The 14,661-nt window shown below is 34.7% G+C and overlaps 3 protein-coding genes across 5 annotated transcripts; 1 reads left to right on the top strand and 2 right to left on the bottom strand.

Moving 5' to 3' along the window:
• Nucleotides 1–2,659: 2,659 nt before the first annotated feature.
• Nucleotides 2,660–7,327, bottom strand: LOC149953228 (protein ECT2-like). Of its 3 annotated transcripts, none has more exons than XM_090168834.1 (17): nt 7,195–7,327; nt 6,757–6,877; nt 6,615–6,697; nt 6,382–6,546; nt 6,226–6,315; nt 6,050–6,157; nt 5,663–5,983; nt 5,101–5,592; nt 4,796–4,984; nt 4,614–4,724; nt 4,281–4,538; nt 4,087–4,215; nt 3,894–4,005; nt 3,684–3,832; nt 3,485–3,618; nt 3,201–3,405; nt 2,660–3,128 (listed from the first exon to the last, which is right to left on the bottom strand). In XM_090168834.1, exons 2-17 carry the CDS (start codon nt 6,824–6,826, stop codon nt 3,027–3,029), a joined length of 2,718 nt encoding a protein of 905 aa, XP_090024960.1. In that variant the 5' UTR covers nt 6,827–6,877; nt 7,195–7,327; the 3' UTR covers nt 2,660–3,026. The 3 variants fall into 3 exon arrangements, with proteins under 3 accessions (XP_090024960.1, XP_090024962.1, XP_090024963.1); XM_090168836.1 differs by having other exon boundaries at nt 7,249–7,281; XM_090168837.1 differs by lacking the exon at nt 7,195–7,327 and adding an exon at nt 7,006–7,043.
• Nucleotides 7,245–8,224, top strand: Lipt2 (Lipoyl(octanoyl) transferase 2). The gene is made up of 2 exons (XM_090168838.1): nt 7,245–7,906; nt 7,986–8,224. Exons 1-2 carry the CDS (start codon nt 7,273–7,275, stop codon nt 8,219–8,221), a joined length of 870 nt encoding a protein of 289 aa, XP_090024964.1. The 5' UTR covers nt 7,245–7,272; the 3' UTR covers nt 8,222–8,224.
• Nucleotides 8,067–12,105, bottom strand: IntS4 (integrator complex subunit 4). The gene is made up of 14 exons (XM_090168833.1): nt 12,024–12,105; nt 11,482–11,907; nt 11,244–11,417; nt 11,045–11,184; nt 10,790–10,982; nt 10,550–10,724; nt 10,142–10,490; nt 9,932–10,047; nt 9,720–9,853; nt 9,494–9,639; nt 9,258–9,432; nt 8,682–9,197; nt 8,463–8,583; nt 8,067–8,387 (listed from the first exon to the last, which is right to left on the bottom strand). Exons 1-14 carry the CDS (start codon nt 12,075–12,077, stop codon nt 8,218–8,220), a joined length of 2,889 nt encoding a protein of 962 aa, XP_090024959.1. The 5' UTR covers nt 12,078–12,105; the 3' UTR covers nt 8,067–8,217.
• Nucleotides 12,106–14,661: the final 2,556 nt, after the last annotated feature.

The raw sequence follows: 14,661 nt of genomic DNA, 5'->3' as shown, positions 1-14,661 counted from the left end.
CTTCGAATGGCAAAACATAAAACAGCTCACCATATATCTGCACACGCTCTGGGACAAAAGAATTAAACCCAAGGAGAAACACCCTGCTGTTCTGGCCTAAGCGGCGACATTCTACCAGGGACTCAGCCTTGACGGAAATTTCGTTCTTCACTTCAGTATCAGAATAGGTCAAAGCAACATGTATAATCTTACGACGTTGAAGAAACGAAAGATTCGGGGCATACACCAATTGAACGGAACAGCCACCCAATTCGCTAACTTGGCGGAGCTTGCCGGCAGCTGTGGAATTTACAGGAGTGATAGAAACCTTAACATTGGACAAAAAACGGATATCGGAGACATCGGCTCTGTTGAAAGGTGGCAGGAGTCGTGGGATGTAAGTGAGAAAGGTAAAGTAACTAAGAAGTACTTTTCCTAAGGTCAAAAGTAGTTTCAACACGAACTACTATTTGACGCAAATCCTAAGTGGACACGGTAAGTTCCCACTTTACCTGTTCAACTTGGGGCGTATTGCATCGCCCAAATGCATATGCGGTGCTCTGGAAGCAGACTCAGAGCACTATGTTCGTAATTGTCCCAAAACGAACCATTTGATAAGAAGACCACTCCAAGTGGATGGGCTCGAAATCGGGATAACGAAACGATCAACGATCTTGAACGCGTAATGCGTTATATCGTTGTTAATTTTGACGAACTCACGAGTGAGTCGTGAGTAGGTGGTACAAGTATATGGGTGTAAACTTGTTTGTGTGCTTATTTTAGGAAGTGATTCCTAAATTTGTATACAGGTCGAGGGCTCGGCCGGGACAAATGATGAAAAACCCCTGTAATGCTTAGGCGGTGCACGTGGTATATAAATACAATAGTCTGATGTTGAAAGAGGCGGAGGTGACCACGTCCTTGTCGGACAAAGCGAGAGGCTTGGCGGAATCCAATGAGACGAAAATAAGAGGAGGAATGGACGAAACATGGCCCACCTTTACCGGCGGATCCGGATAAGGCAAGACTTCGGGGCGAGACCGCTTAGGGGGCATACTGTCTCGCTAAGGGTTTGATAAAGAGAAACCCGCAAGCGCAAACGTTTTGCTACTCCTACGTCAAGTGTTTAAGCAACATACTCCCCCCATATTCCAAATTTGAAATTTCGGTCGCCTCAAACTATTATTTTTAATACGAGATGGCGCTGTAATAGGACTGATAACAAGTTGATCTAAGACCATATTCGTGAGGTACATAAGATTATCGACGCCACATCAACCCCGGCCAAAACTAGAGAACTCAAGCCCCCAATTCATATCACAAGGTAATAACCAGAAGCAGTGTTGCCAATGTGTGGGATAAATCCCACATTGTGGGACTTTTGGCGATTTTTTGGGCTGTGTGGGATAAAGGGATTTTTAAGCGAAAATCGTGGATTTGGTGGGATTTTTGAAAAAGCACTATTTCCAGAAATTCATAAACCGAAAATATCAGACTTCTATAATCACAATAACCATAATATTAAATCTCTTGCAATTTTAAAAATGCTGCTCAATTAAGCGTACGTTTCAATCAAAGAAGATGGTAAAATGACTTAACAAAACATTTCCTAAAGATTTTTTTTATAAAAATTATTAGTAATTTTTATTTAATTTTTTGTTTTCCGCTGAGTTTTGGGAGGGGGCGTGGCTAAAAACGTGTAGGGGGTTTGGCTGGAAATTTTGGAACTGGGCTGTGAGATTTTCGCTCGTCAAACATTGGCAACACTGACCAGAAGCAGTGTTCTTCCGCCTAATCATGGACGCTATATAAGGAGACTGGCACCTAGGAGCAACAAACACAACACCCCACACAAGGAGAACGCAACCCGTCAAAAGTCGTGGACTTTCTTGTGTACGTTTTTCATTGGCTAGACGCTTTAGCGCCTGCTGCCGTCGGAAGGGGAAAATTCGGAAATTGTCTTGCCCCCCGCCCGTAAAACGTTCAGCGTAAAGGCTCGTGACGCACGACCAATGAAATTCGTACACAACCCTTCGTTAGCGTGTTTAAAGGCTAGCTGCGTTCTCCTTGTGTTTGTTGCTCCTAGCTGGCACCCATGGCCTAACGTAAGCTCTCACCTCTCACCATGAGCAGTTTGCTGGGCTTGGAAATTTGTTAACTTCTGCCATAGTTATTCAACTTTTGGGAGGTTGGATTGGGACGCTAGACGTGTCACACAATGAAGTGTAACACCCTCCCATCTATGTGTAATAGGGCATTTTTATGTTGATTTACAAATATAAAAGCTCATAAAAAATTACATTTTTGGTCAATTAATTATGAAAATAATTTAGTTTTTTAACTTTTGAATATTTAAGTAAATATTTCATATTATGATTAACTTAATGTAATTCACAAAGTTAATAAATAGGTAATTTATATTGAGCTCCTTGTGATAGGAAGAACAGTGCATGGAGAAAACCTTTCAGTAAATATTTTGAGTCCTAATTAAACATTATACTTCTCGTTAGAATTTCTGAAGTGGAAGGCAGTAGAACTGTAGAGTAATTTCTGACTCAAAAATCCCAATATTCTGAGATTTGATTATAAAAATATATTTTCTCAAAAAATTACAAATTGTTATAACTTTTTTTTTGAGAAATACAATGTAAAACACATTTCAAATGAAAATGTTGAGTGAAATGTGAAACGGACACAATTTGGTAAGAGAATATATATTTATGAGTAGGTTAAAAACATCGTGTACACCACAATTAAAAGCTACATAATCGCAACAATAAAATTAAGAATTTAGGAAATCGTGATAACATAAATCATAAATGCAATTTTAAAGAAAAGAATTTTGCACAAATGTAGTTTGAGAATAGAAATTATAATTTTTTTGCTCAGAGAAGTCTATGCTTATATTTGGCATTAGAAAAAGGCTTTGTCGCTTGTGACATCTCAAAAATATATATTTACAATGTATTTTTTATAGCTTCAGATATGTTTAGGGTAAAATTATTTTGCACAATATTAGTAACTTCCCGGTATTCAATATTAAAACCTCACTTTAAAAACGTTTGGAAAGAGTTACTTTTAAGCTTCCTACGACCAACCGGAGGCGTATATGTTGGGGGAATTGGCTCTTGCGGAGACGTCATCATGACCTATAGGAATTTAAATATTTCAAATATATTTAAAAAATAATTTGTTAGTCTTTGTTAGTTTTTTTTACTTACATTAACACTCGTAGTTGAACCCAAGTTCCGTTGATTTTGCAAATTGGTTCCTGTACCAACTAAACTACTCAACGTTGACCAAGCTCTCCTTAATTTTCCTTTAGTGGAACCATTTTTCTTCATAGGTGACACAAACTGAAACTTCTCCGGAGTATCAGGGCAAACAGGGGGAAGAGATGGATCCAAGGTTACTTCATTCTCACTTCTAAGATGATTTTAAACATAGTTTAAATGATTTCTCTTATTTAAATGATAAAAATCTTTTATATTTTATTAGATCTTACTTTGGGACCATAGCTACAGTGTTGGCTGTTTGAATTATTTCTGCAAAAAAATTGTTCGAGCTTGGAATTACCAAAGGAGTAAGACTAAAATAATTTATAACGTCAACAAAGCTCATTTTCTGATGAATTTCATTCTAAATCAAATTAAAAAATAACATTGAGGAAATCCCTGGGAACCAAGTTGAAATAATAAACTTACAATATTTCCCATTTTACACCGGGCAACTAACCGAGCAAAATTGAGTACAATATCTTCAACTTTCATATTTTCACCAAGAATTCCATAAATTCCTCTCCACGATGGTTCGTTGCTTGGTTGGAAAACTATTGCAAATTTATTTTTTTGATCTGAAAAGCATTATAATGTTTAGTGCAAATTAAAATTCATTGAATGATATTTTCAATTTACCTGTGATGCTAATTACATGTTGAATAATATTTAAGGGATAGATAGCAACATGTTTGTAAGGCTTTTGTTGTGTTTGCCCCATTTTGAAGTAATTATTCCTTTGTTTACAGACCTAATTGAAACAATTTAAATTAATTCGCATTTAAAAAGTTGCCAAGGTTCCAAAATGTTAAAAGGGTTCACGATTATTTACTTCAAGAACTTCTTTAAATAGGAAAAAACACATGACTGTTTCTGTTCTCCTTAAATTACCATCTTTCTCGACTATTTCTTGGACAAATACTTTCTCAACAAAGTATCTTTTTGATGATAGTATTTCCAGCTAAAAATATTTTTATAAGAGTTAGACAGTAAAATTATATCAAGTTAGTGTTTTGAAAATCTTACGGGACAATTTTCAATCTCGTGAAACATCTCAAGCCTTTTGATTGCGTGCTCCGTAACCCTCTTGTCCTCGTTGACTTGTTTACCACAATCAGTCATCAATTGAATCGCTTTCTGAAGAAATTTGTGATCAGGGTGATTAGCGGGTGTGTCATCCAAAATGCCTTGAAGAAGTAAAATCATTCTTCCTATTCGTTGCATCGGCCACGCGATGAGATCTTTCAGGTTTTGTCGTTTGCAGAGAGGATTAAGCTCGGCTTCCTGATCAATAAGAATAGTTATAAATTATTTTCCAATCAACCAAAAACCTGTTAGATAGATTAGAAAGATCATTACTTTAAGGAACTTTTGAAATTCGCAAGAATTGTGCGATTTCTCCTCAATAACATCCCTTATCATGTCCAAGTGGTTGATGAATTGAGGATAAACTTTGATTATTTCATCACTCTAAAATATTTTAAGATAATTGTCGTTAAATACCAGATTACTACAATTAAAAGAACACCCATAGCTCTCACGTGTTTGACAAAAATGCCTCCAACTTGAGTATTATCATCCCATTTTTCTATTATGGGCTCCAAGCCAGCCAAAATTTTTCGATGAACTTCCAAAATGGGAGTAAAGCGGTGAAAGATAATTTTGATGTCTCTTTCATTTAAAATTGCTTTCCTATCCTTTACAAATTTCTCTAAAGGTTCTTTAAAAACCTAGAAGGGCAAAGAGAGTTATCACATCCATGATAGTCTTAAGCTGCAAAACACAGCACTGAACCACAGACAATATAGGGTCTAAGCCTTTGCACAAAAATTATCAAAATACTAACGTTATTGATTGTATTGAGAACATCAACATAGTTCTTTTCAGTTTGGCACAGCTCTTCACATTTGTAGCGTCTCCTTATCCTCAACTTTTCCAGTTTCTCAGGTGGAATGTTTTCTACTTGAGTTTGATTACTTCCATCCACTTCAGATGCAGAATTAGGAGTATCCGCTTTATTTTCCTTAGCAGTTCCCAACGGAGTAAGACAGACATTGTCGGCAGTCGTGGTAGGTGGAGGCAAATTCTTTCTATTGAAACATTTGCTAAATTTGATATTGAAGATTCTGGGTGCTCGTGATTTCTTAGAATCTGGAGTTTGATTCGATTTTGGTGTTGATTTTGCTGGAGACAACTCAACGGGTGGCGATAAATCGTGTTTTCGTTTTAAAGTGTTGAATAAAATGCTCTTTCCAATTTTGGGTGTGTTAGTTTTGTCATTAAATAAATAATTTTTCTCGCAAGGTGGAACTTTCATTCGAACACATAAAACTAACCACTGAAATACGCATAAAATTATTAATTTTAAGTTAACAATTAACTTAACAACAACTCTCAAAAAGTATTACTTCTGGAATAACAATTTTGCAGTTGGTTCCCACACTTGGTAATTGCATAGTGGATTTTTCATCATCATTCACGACCAAATGCGTACAGCTGGAGTCTGTAGGTTCAACGTTTGAAGCTCCAATTTCTTGAACGACATTCTCAAGTTCAGTTTTTTCGTTATCTTCGTAGCCCCAAAAGGCAATTTTGAAGTTTGTCAACTCTGACATTGCAAATTTAGCCAAGGATTCATCATCAACACTACTATCAATATTGTGTCTTTTAGACCATAACTCGTAGACCCACTTGTCTTGCAAAGTAGGTATTCCAAACTCTACAGCTTTCTAAATGTAAATTTTTTTTATTTTATTTATCAAATTGAAACAAATACTACTAAAATAGACTTATACCTCATAAAGCTCGTTTCCAACTGATTTTAAGACCAGGTACGATATGTCTTCTTTTATTGTTGGCCTTACACTACCACCCATAAAATTAATATAGTTCTTTAGTTGTGTCTACAATAGATACGAAACAATAATTAATGAAATTATAATTCCAACGAAAAATTTATGCATTTAATTACCATAATTGTTTTTTCAAAACCATAAAGGCAAATTTTCTTACGGTAGAGAGTAAGTGTGTACAAAGGCTGAGATAATTTTAAGGGTATTTTCTAATAATAAAATTTAATATTAAGAATTACAATATAAATAAAAAATAATAATAATCAAAATTTTACCCCAAATTTTTCTTGTATTTGTATGAAGGCGACAGGACCCAAAATTCTATGGTAGGTTTGAAAATATAAATGCAGGGTTTCAAAATCTTCCACAATGAACAGTGTGTCTTTCGTAAAAGACCAATCATCGCCATTTTCACTAGATTCTACTGGTAAATTCAATATCTGTGCCAAATAAACAAGTCGTTATGAAACATAATTATTGATATCTCGTACATTTTGTGAAAACTTACAGCAGCAGTTTTAATTAGCCTTTCATCATCAGCTAAACTTCCAACTAAACAAACCCTCGTGACAGGAACCGGACATTCTCCATCTTTTAACGAATGAATTAATCTTATTGGATCTCCCTTTCCAAAAATATGTTAAGGTTACCTTTTAAACGCATCTGACGAGTATCTTTGAAAGGACTCAAAGGAGAAAATGGGCTTTGACCTTCTGCCATATCTGGGATCTTTATTTGTTACAATCTTTCCATGGAGTTTACAGCCTTTTACTGAAAATAAAACAATTTTTAAACTGCCAAGCCCTTATTTTCTTCACGTTCCAATGGTATATGGTTATTTTTAAATTCAGACAATTCTGGCGTTGTTCCAATCTCTTGAGATGGTGAAAGACAAATACCTAAGATCTCTTTGGATAATCTTTGACTACTACTGTTGACTAAATTTGAACTTTTAAAAAAATAGGCCTCGGGTAACGGATTTTTAAAAGCTTTTTCTCAAACTTCTTAAACTAATCACTTTGAAAGCAACACAGAAAATATAAGGCTATGAAGCACATTTTTCAAAACAAAATAGAAGAAAACCTTACTAATAATAATCCAAATGAAACGTCCACAAATAAACGAGAATAAATCAAAAATACCGCCTTTGTCTTTCCCGCACAACCATGTCTCGACACCGAAGATTTTTCAGATATTGGACCCGCCACAGAAAGCCTTCAGATGGCAGCATGATAAATATCTGGGCAGAGTGCCATCTAGAGTTCGACAGGCAACTAGTGTCAAAGGTCGAACACGTGCGTATTTTTGTATTAAATATGAAACTAGCGCTTAAACTACTTAATTATCTCAAACCAAATGTCCGTGTTGTTAATTTGGGTAGAAAATCCTACAACGATGCTCTTAAAATTCAGCTGGAAACAGTTAAATCAATACTTTGTCAAATTAAAGCTAAAGAAAGGGAATTAAACAATACTTTGTTATTGGTTGAGCACAACCCTGTTTACACCATAGGAATTAGAACTTCAGACTACGCAAAAGATGATGTAATAAAGCTCAATAAACTAGGGGCAGAATTCGTCAAGACCAATCGTGGTGGTTTAATCACATTTCATGGTCCTGGGCAACTAGTAGTTTACCCTATATTGTATTTAGGCTCTTTCAATAAAAACAAGAGTATGAGGTGGTACATTTGTCAGTTAGAAAAAACTGTCATCACTACTTGTAAAGAATTCAATCTCAACGCAACTACAACATCCGATACTGGTGTGTGGATAGGAGACCAAAAAATTGCAGCTATAGGTCAACCGTTTTTTCCATAGATTCTAAAAACAAGAGTCTATTATCTAAATATAAATGTACTTTATTTTTATTTACACAGGGGTGCATGGAAGTCATTATGTTACAATGCATGGAACCGCAATCAACTGCAATGTAGATTTAACTTGGTTTAATCACATTGTACCATGCGGAATTCCAAATAAAGGGGTTACATCATTATCGAAGGAACTAAAAAGAGATGTTTCCATCATGGAAACAATCCCAGTGTTCCTAAATACATTTGAAGAACATTTCAATTGTGTATTAAGTAATGAAGGTCTGGATACGAACACTTAGATTCCCTTTTTCATTGGTTTAGGGGCGATATACACTTGAACTGGTTTACATAATTCTATAGTGTTTTCTTCCGCTTTAGTCCCGAAAGCCGTTTTGGCACCCATTTTGGTGCTACCCTCAAAATCGCTGAAGTCCAATATCAAACTTAGTTCCACGTGACATGCCTCTGAATAATTTTCAATGAAATAAAAATATTTTAATTTAATCCTGATAAAATCAATTTAATTTTCAACAAACATACCTGACCAAACTGAGTGTGAAAGCAAAACTGTCGTGTAAAGCCTATAATTTTGAAAGCCCTGCTGTCTAAAATCAGCCAAAGGTGGCAATACAAGTTGAACTTGTTGATCCGGATATTTAATCTGAAATAAAGTGGAAAATTTTCAACAAAAATACAAACTTTTTTCATACAGCTAACTCTTGGCTAATTTTCTTAAACCAAATAATATTAGTTAATTACCTTAACACGGACTGTCTTAATATTTTCTATATTTTCAATCTGAGCGTCTAAAGAAACTCCTAGAACTAAACCGGCTGTAAAACGATGAGGACTGTCAGTTTCTCCACTTGGTTCATGAATGGTTGCCGTTGCTTGTCTAACACGAATCAAATCAACTTCATTTTCATTTTGATTAGTTGAGCGATGAGGTTTAAAGGAAGGACAAGAGTGTGTTTGGAGTAGAGGTTGCAATATTCTAGCCACTGATCCTGGTTTGGGCTCCTCCAACGCATCCAATTCTTGAAAAACAGCCGTCGTGAAACTGTCGGACTGTAAATTGTGATCTTCAATGTATTTCTGAAGGCTTTGAACGTGATCCAGAAACATTTCGCAAAGAGCGAGAGCCGAGGTATTGCTTCTGATAACCACAACAAGCTGAACAGCTAACGCTCGCAATCGTAGTTGTTTAAAATAAGCAATTTCTTCCGGTTTAAGCCCCAGAAATTGATGAGTCAGACCAAATGTTAGTTGCAATAACTAAAAATATATGATAAAATAATGTTGATAAAAATTAAATTTACAAATGTTAGTTATTACCTTTTCCAAGACAGACTTTAAAGTGCAACTTTGAATCGGAGAAAGCACACTCGGATTTATCCAGTTACGGTTTGAGAGAACTTTCAGAAACGACAGCTGACATTGAACGTAAAGACTGATGCATTTAGCCACAGCGGAAAGATTTGGTTCTATCTCCGACAACCTTTTCAAATCTCTTAAAAAATAAAAATAAAGTTAATACAATGGAGAGTCGAATAGTTCGAAATACACCGTACCCAATAGCAGTTTCCAAAATGCTCATTCTGATGGTAACATTACGGTGCTCACAAGCGGAAACTCGTTCCAAAACTTGCTGAAGGAAAGAATTTGAGTGTTGTAGTGACGAGACGGGTTTTGGTGGGGAAAACATTTGTTTTGATAGCTGGTTAAAATATATAATAAAAAAGGACTGTGTTAAATCATTTATTTTTTTATATAATACTATAAAATATAATAATTTACTTTCAAATCAGGAACAAGGTTAGGAAAGGAATCCCTCAAGTAGGAATGGTGCCTCACAATGTGCTCTTCAAATAAGGATATCATCGTCGGACATTTAGCAGCGGAATTAAAGACCAAAATCAATATACTCATATCTCGAAGCAGATGGAAAGCAAAATAAGAAATTAAACTTTAATGTACAGAGTATAAAAGATAAATTACACTTCACATACAAGTAGGGTCTTCCACATCTGGCTCTGGAAGCTCTAAAAACGGATGAATACCAAGAAGTTCTGGTACGAGTGGCAATGTTAAATAAGGATGTCGTCCACCCAAAAGTTGCAAAGCTCTGTTTTAGAGAATCATAATAATAATATAAATTATAATAAAATCATAATATTTTGTCCTTCTCCGTTTGACTTTCAAATTTGTCAATGGATTACCTGCAAATAGACCTTTTATCTTGAGGATATCTCTTCAAATTCTCCAAAAGGTTGTCAATACATAACTTTAACCCTGTTTTGGTTGACAGTTGACATTTTCCTAACAACTCGTGGAGCCCTTCCCTTATGTCCATGGAAAAATCCTCTAACAGGGCTAAAATAGTCTCCAACTGGTCTTCTCGGAGAACAATGTGATGACAGATAACTCCCAAACACTGAATGGCTTTCAATCTGACTTCTTCTATTTCATCGTTGAACATATCAACCAAAAAATCCAAGGATAATGAAGCGAAACTCGAAAATTTCAAGGCTAGTTGGCACAGCGAGTCGAGAGACGCGTTTCTAACCTCTAAGAACAAGGATAATACTTTAAGAAACTATATGAAATAGCAATATCTCTAATATTACCAAGAAATTCATCTTCTAGTCCATGGACAAAAGCTCCGCAAGCACCAGAATTCATAAGATTTACATTTTCGGCGTCAACTTCTTCTTTGGGAGCATCGTCAGCCCATTTTTGACCTGTTGACCACTCCCCACTTTCAAAGTTCTCTTTTTGCCGTTCATGAGCCGATCGTTTTTTCTGTATGTTAAAGATTAATAGATAATAATTTTGAACATAAAAAAGTTAAATCAATCAGTTTTTACCCTTAAATTAGACATCAACTTTTTATCCAACGTTTGTTCCAGAAAATTAATGCTGACATTAAACATGTTGCCCAATAATGAAGCTGCTAAAACACGAACGTTAATGGATAAATCAGACACAGAGTTGCATATTTTGGCAAAAGCATCATCCACTAGTCTATTTGTTTCGTTACTATTCACTACATCAATCAGTCTATAAGGAATTAAAAATTAAAAATTTGTTCCATATACGGATTTTCCTTATTTCATACATACTTTTCTGAATAAATCAAGCTCATAACTTGAATCAGTCTTAAAGCAGCCATTCGTACTCCTTCATAATCATCCTCTAAAGCTTTGCATATACTATCATACAAACTAAAGTCTAGTTTATAGCCCCTTTCATAGAGTTGAAGCTGAAAATATTCCCCAAATTAACTCAGTTTCATAATAATAAATTATAAATCTTTTATACCAGAGATTGTAAAGCCATTGTTCGGACTCGAGGGTCTTGATTATGACTATGTTCACCCAGAATATGAATTGCTGTTTGTGTATATTCAGAGGTTTGACCAGAGCTGACTGGAGTAAAATCACAAATTATGCTTAAGCAGGCACACTTCACCTGATGATTGCCATTTGTTAAGAACTATTTAATTTGAAAAAAATTAAGCTTCAGTTATAAGAAGTTTAATTACATAACGTTATCATACTTGTTTAGCCAATTGAAGCACTTTAATTTGATGTCTACCCTCTGCAGCTGAGACTTTACCAATTTCGTGAAGCATATTTATCATTTGTAATAACACTTTATGTGATGATTCTATTCTTATTATTGGAAGAATGTCATCTAAGACAGTGGCAGGTACCAAGGTGCAATTTTTAACCATTTGCTTTAAGATGCTGACAATTTTAGCTTTGACAGCTGGTTGTTGCTGACGGTGCAACTCTCCTAATAAAATTTGATACACGGCTTGAACATGTTCATCCTCTGTAGGTAAGTTTTCTGACAACTGAAGCAATAGATTTAGCGTCACGTCAGGCGTGGAACATTTTAAGTGCTCAAGATCAATCCCTCCAAACAGGGGAGCTTTTTTCAAGATTCTCAACTTCTTTTTAGGCTTCGGAGGTTCTTCATGCTATTAATAGGCAAAATTTTAATTGTAATAAAAACACTAAATTAATTCGCAAAAACCAATTATTAATACTAAATTTCTACAACAAAACCCTAGATATTTAATTACAATATAATTACCTGAATAGATTGCGAAAATTCGGCCAAAGCGCGCTTCTTCAACACAGCCGCCATTTTTATTCAGCAGACAATTCCTTTCAATGTCAACCATCGTCTGCATATTAAAGTTTTGAACATAGATGGCGGATGCTGCGCTGAAAAACTCAAGATTCTCCTTTCATGACGTCATTTATAAGTTTTAAACAAAAACCATCGGAGTCATTTATTAAAGAACGAAAAATTTACTTTACTTTTTATTAAGGAAGGGAGAAAAATTAAGTTTGACATTGACTCGTCTATATTACATCATTAAAAAAAGAGTTTTTAACAACCAAAATATGTACAGACACCATACAGTAATTTCATTTACTCTAATTTGTTACTAAATTTAATTTTAGTCACATTTTCATTATTATAGAGTGTAGGTTTTACTTTGATCGTATTAAATACTGTATTTCTAATTGTTTAAAAAACCTAAAGGATTCAAACATAACATTTTTAAAAGGGTTTAATTGGAAGTATGCATTTCCCTGAACACCGGTGTACTGCGTGTGAAACACTTCTACAGGCGCCCCATAGGAAAAGCATTAGTAGGCCAAACCCTGAAAGTTGGCTTCTTAGCACTATTTATACTTGGTTACGGAAAGCAAGAATTTAAATTTAACTAAAACGTTCAATATTTCCCTTTTTTTAGCTTTATTGGCAACCATAAAAGAGTAATTACCTTATAACTATATTAAGTGTTCCACAATAACTTATTTTAAGTGAACGGTCTTATTTAGTAAATATTAATTTCAAAAGTATTTAGTTATATCATAAGTAACATAAGAGCTATTAGGTTACTTATGCTAAATGGAATCTATAAATAATTAAACGCGAAATAAGAGCACGTTATAACTTTAATAGTTATATAAATGCCACTCTATCAACCTAAAAATAAACTAGGAAACTTTGCGATAATGCATAAAATATTACAATTTGTTTTTAAATATTTAAATATTTGAATATTTTAAAAGACCATAAGATAGGAACATTATTTATATATTTTTTTAAATTTTATTTTTTCGGTTTCATATCTTGCCTGTAAAAAAAGGAGATAAAAAGAAAAATATTTACCTGGGAAAAACATTTTTTACTACTACCCGCGGTAGAAAATATAAATAACTAAATAGGGTTGAACGCAGGAGATGCTTATAAACACACTCTCCTAAATGAATTCTAAGCCTTGGTCACTAACTTCTTCTTTTTATGTTACTTCTTGGGACGAGTTTTTGGTAGCGCGGAAAACGATATTTTATGTTCTCTTATGTCTCTTTACCTTGATATCGTCTAGAACTTGGTTTCTTTTTTATTTTTGATAAAGGACAAGGATGGATCTAAAAGGATGGAAGATACGAATTTTTCGCGTCGTTCGTATAATAGTTTTCTCTTCGTGGAGTAGATATAACTTTGGAAGGATAAGTATTATTTTCGAATGGTGTTTCTTTTTAAACTTGGCACAATATATATAACTTTTTCTCGTTAAAATGTTTATTTTTCTGAGCATTTCCTCATTAGAGAAATCATAAAGGTTTACCAAATGTAACGTAATTATTCATAAGTATGCCTCTATACTATAACATTTCCGTCGAAAAATTTCAATGAGATCTTATTTCACACGGTTAATACAATAAATGGACCCAAAACTTAAAAATCCACGTAATACTTACGCTATTGAAAAGGTTACCATGAAAACGAAATCACGTGATCGTGAGGCACGAGCTAAACTATAAATTTACATAGCCAGAAACGAGCGAGGAATTGACTAACTTCCGTTTCCCATCTATAAAGTTGATGACGCGTTTTCGTCACGGAGTTGGAAGTGACGTAATTTACGTCATATCCCGTGAACAACGTTTCATTAAAGAAAATGCTTTTACGGCATACTTATGAGTAACTAGGTTACATATGGTTTTACGTGTACTTAATTTGTTTATTCTAGTTCTCAAATCTATCAAATTTTGATGAATGAATTATAATAACATACCGAAAATATATTTAAATAACGGGAAGAAATATATCCATCAAATATCTTCGGGCCTGGTGCGTTGTATCAAAGATATAATTCATTGGCTAACAACGTTTCATCGCTTATCCTCTCATGTCCAAATCATACCCCCTCCCCCAATCCGTATTCCAATAGGGGGGCTAGGATCTTCCTAAAGATAATGAGCTCTGGAAAGGTAATTTGATCCAAAATGCTCCAGGCAGAATTTCGATCGAAGATCCAAGACGGATCGCGAAAATCTCGTTCCGTGAAGGGGCCAAATGGAAAAGGGACGGGGCTATCAAATCTTATCTTTCCAGTCATAGCTCTCTCTCTCTCTCTCTCTCTCTTTCGTTGCTTAATTTGGCCACCAGAAGGCAGCAGCGAATGTAACCGAAGGGGAAGGGGGAAATAATTACTTTGTAAGTTTAATTTTCTGACTGATTTAAACTACTTCCTGCCATTTTATTCCGCGGATTAAATATATTACAACAAAACCCACCATTTCAATTTTAATCGGATTTATTCGATATAATCCTTCCTTAAACTATATGAACTCTTATATGTTATAGCAACGAATTTCCAATTTCGGCCACCAGGTTTAAATGGAACTAGATAATTTAAAAATAAGTC

The sequence above is a fragment of the Leiobunum rupestre genome, chromosome 3 (genome assembly GCF_980474605.1).
Source record: "Leiobunum rupestre chromosome 3, qqLeiRupe1.1.hap1, whole genome shotgun sequence".
NCBI classification, from domain to species: domain Eukaryota; kingdom Metazoa; phylum Arthropoda; class Arachnida; order Opiliones; family Sclerosomatidae; genus Leiobunum; species Leiobunum rupestre.
This window is presented reverse-complemented; position numbering and strand designations above follow the sequence as displayed.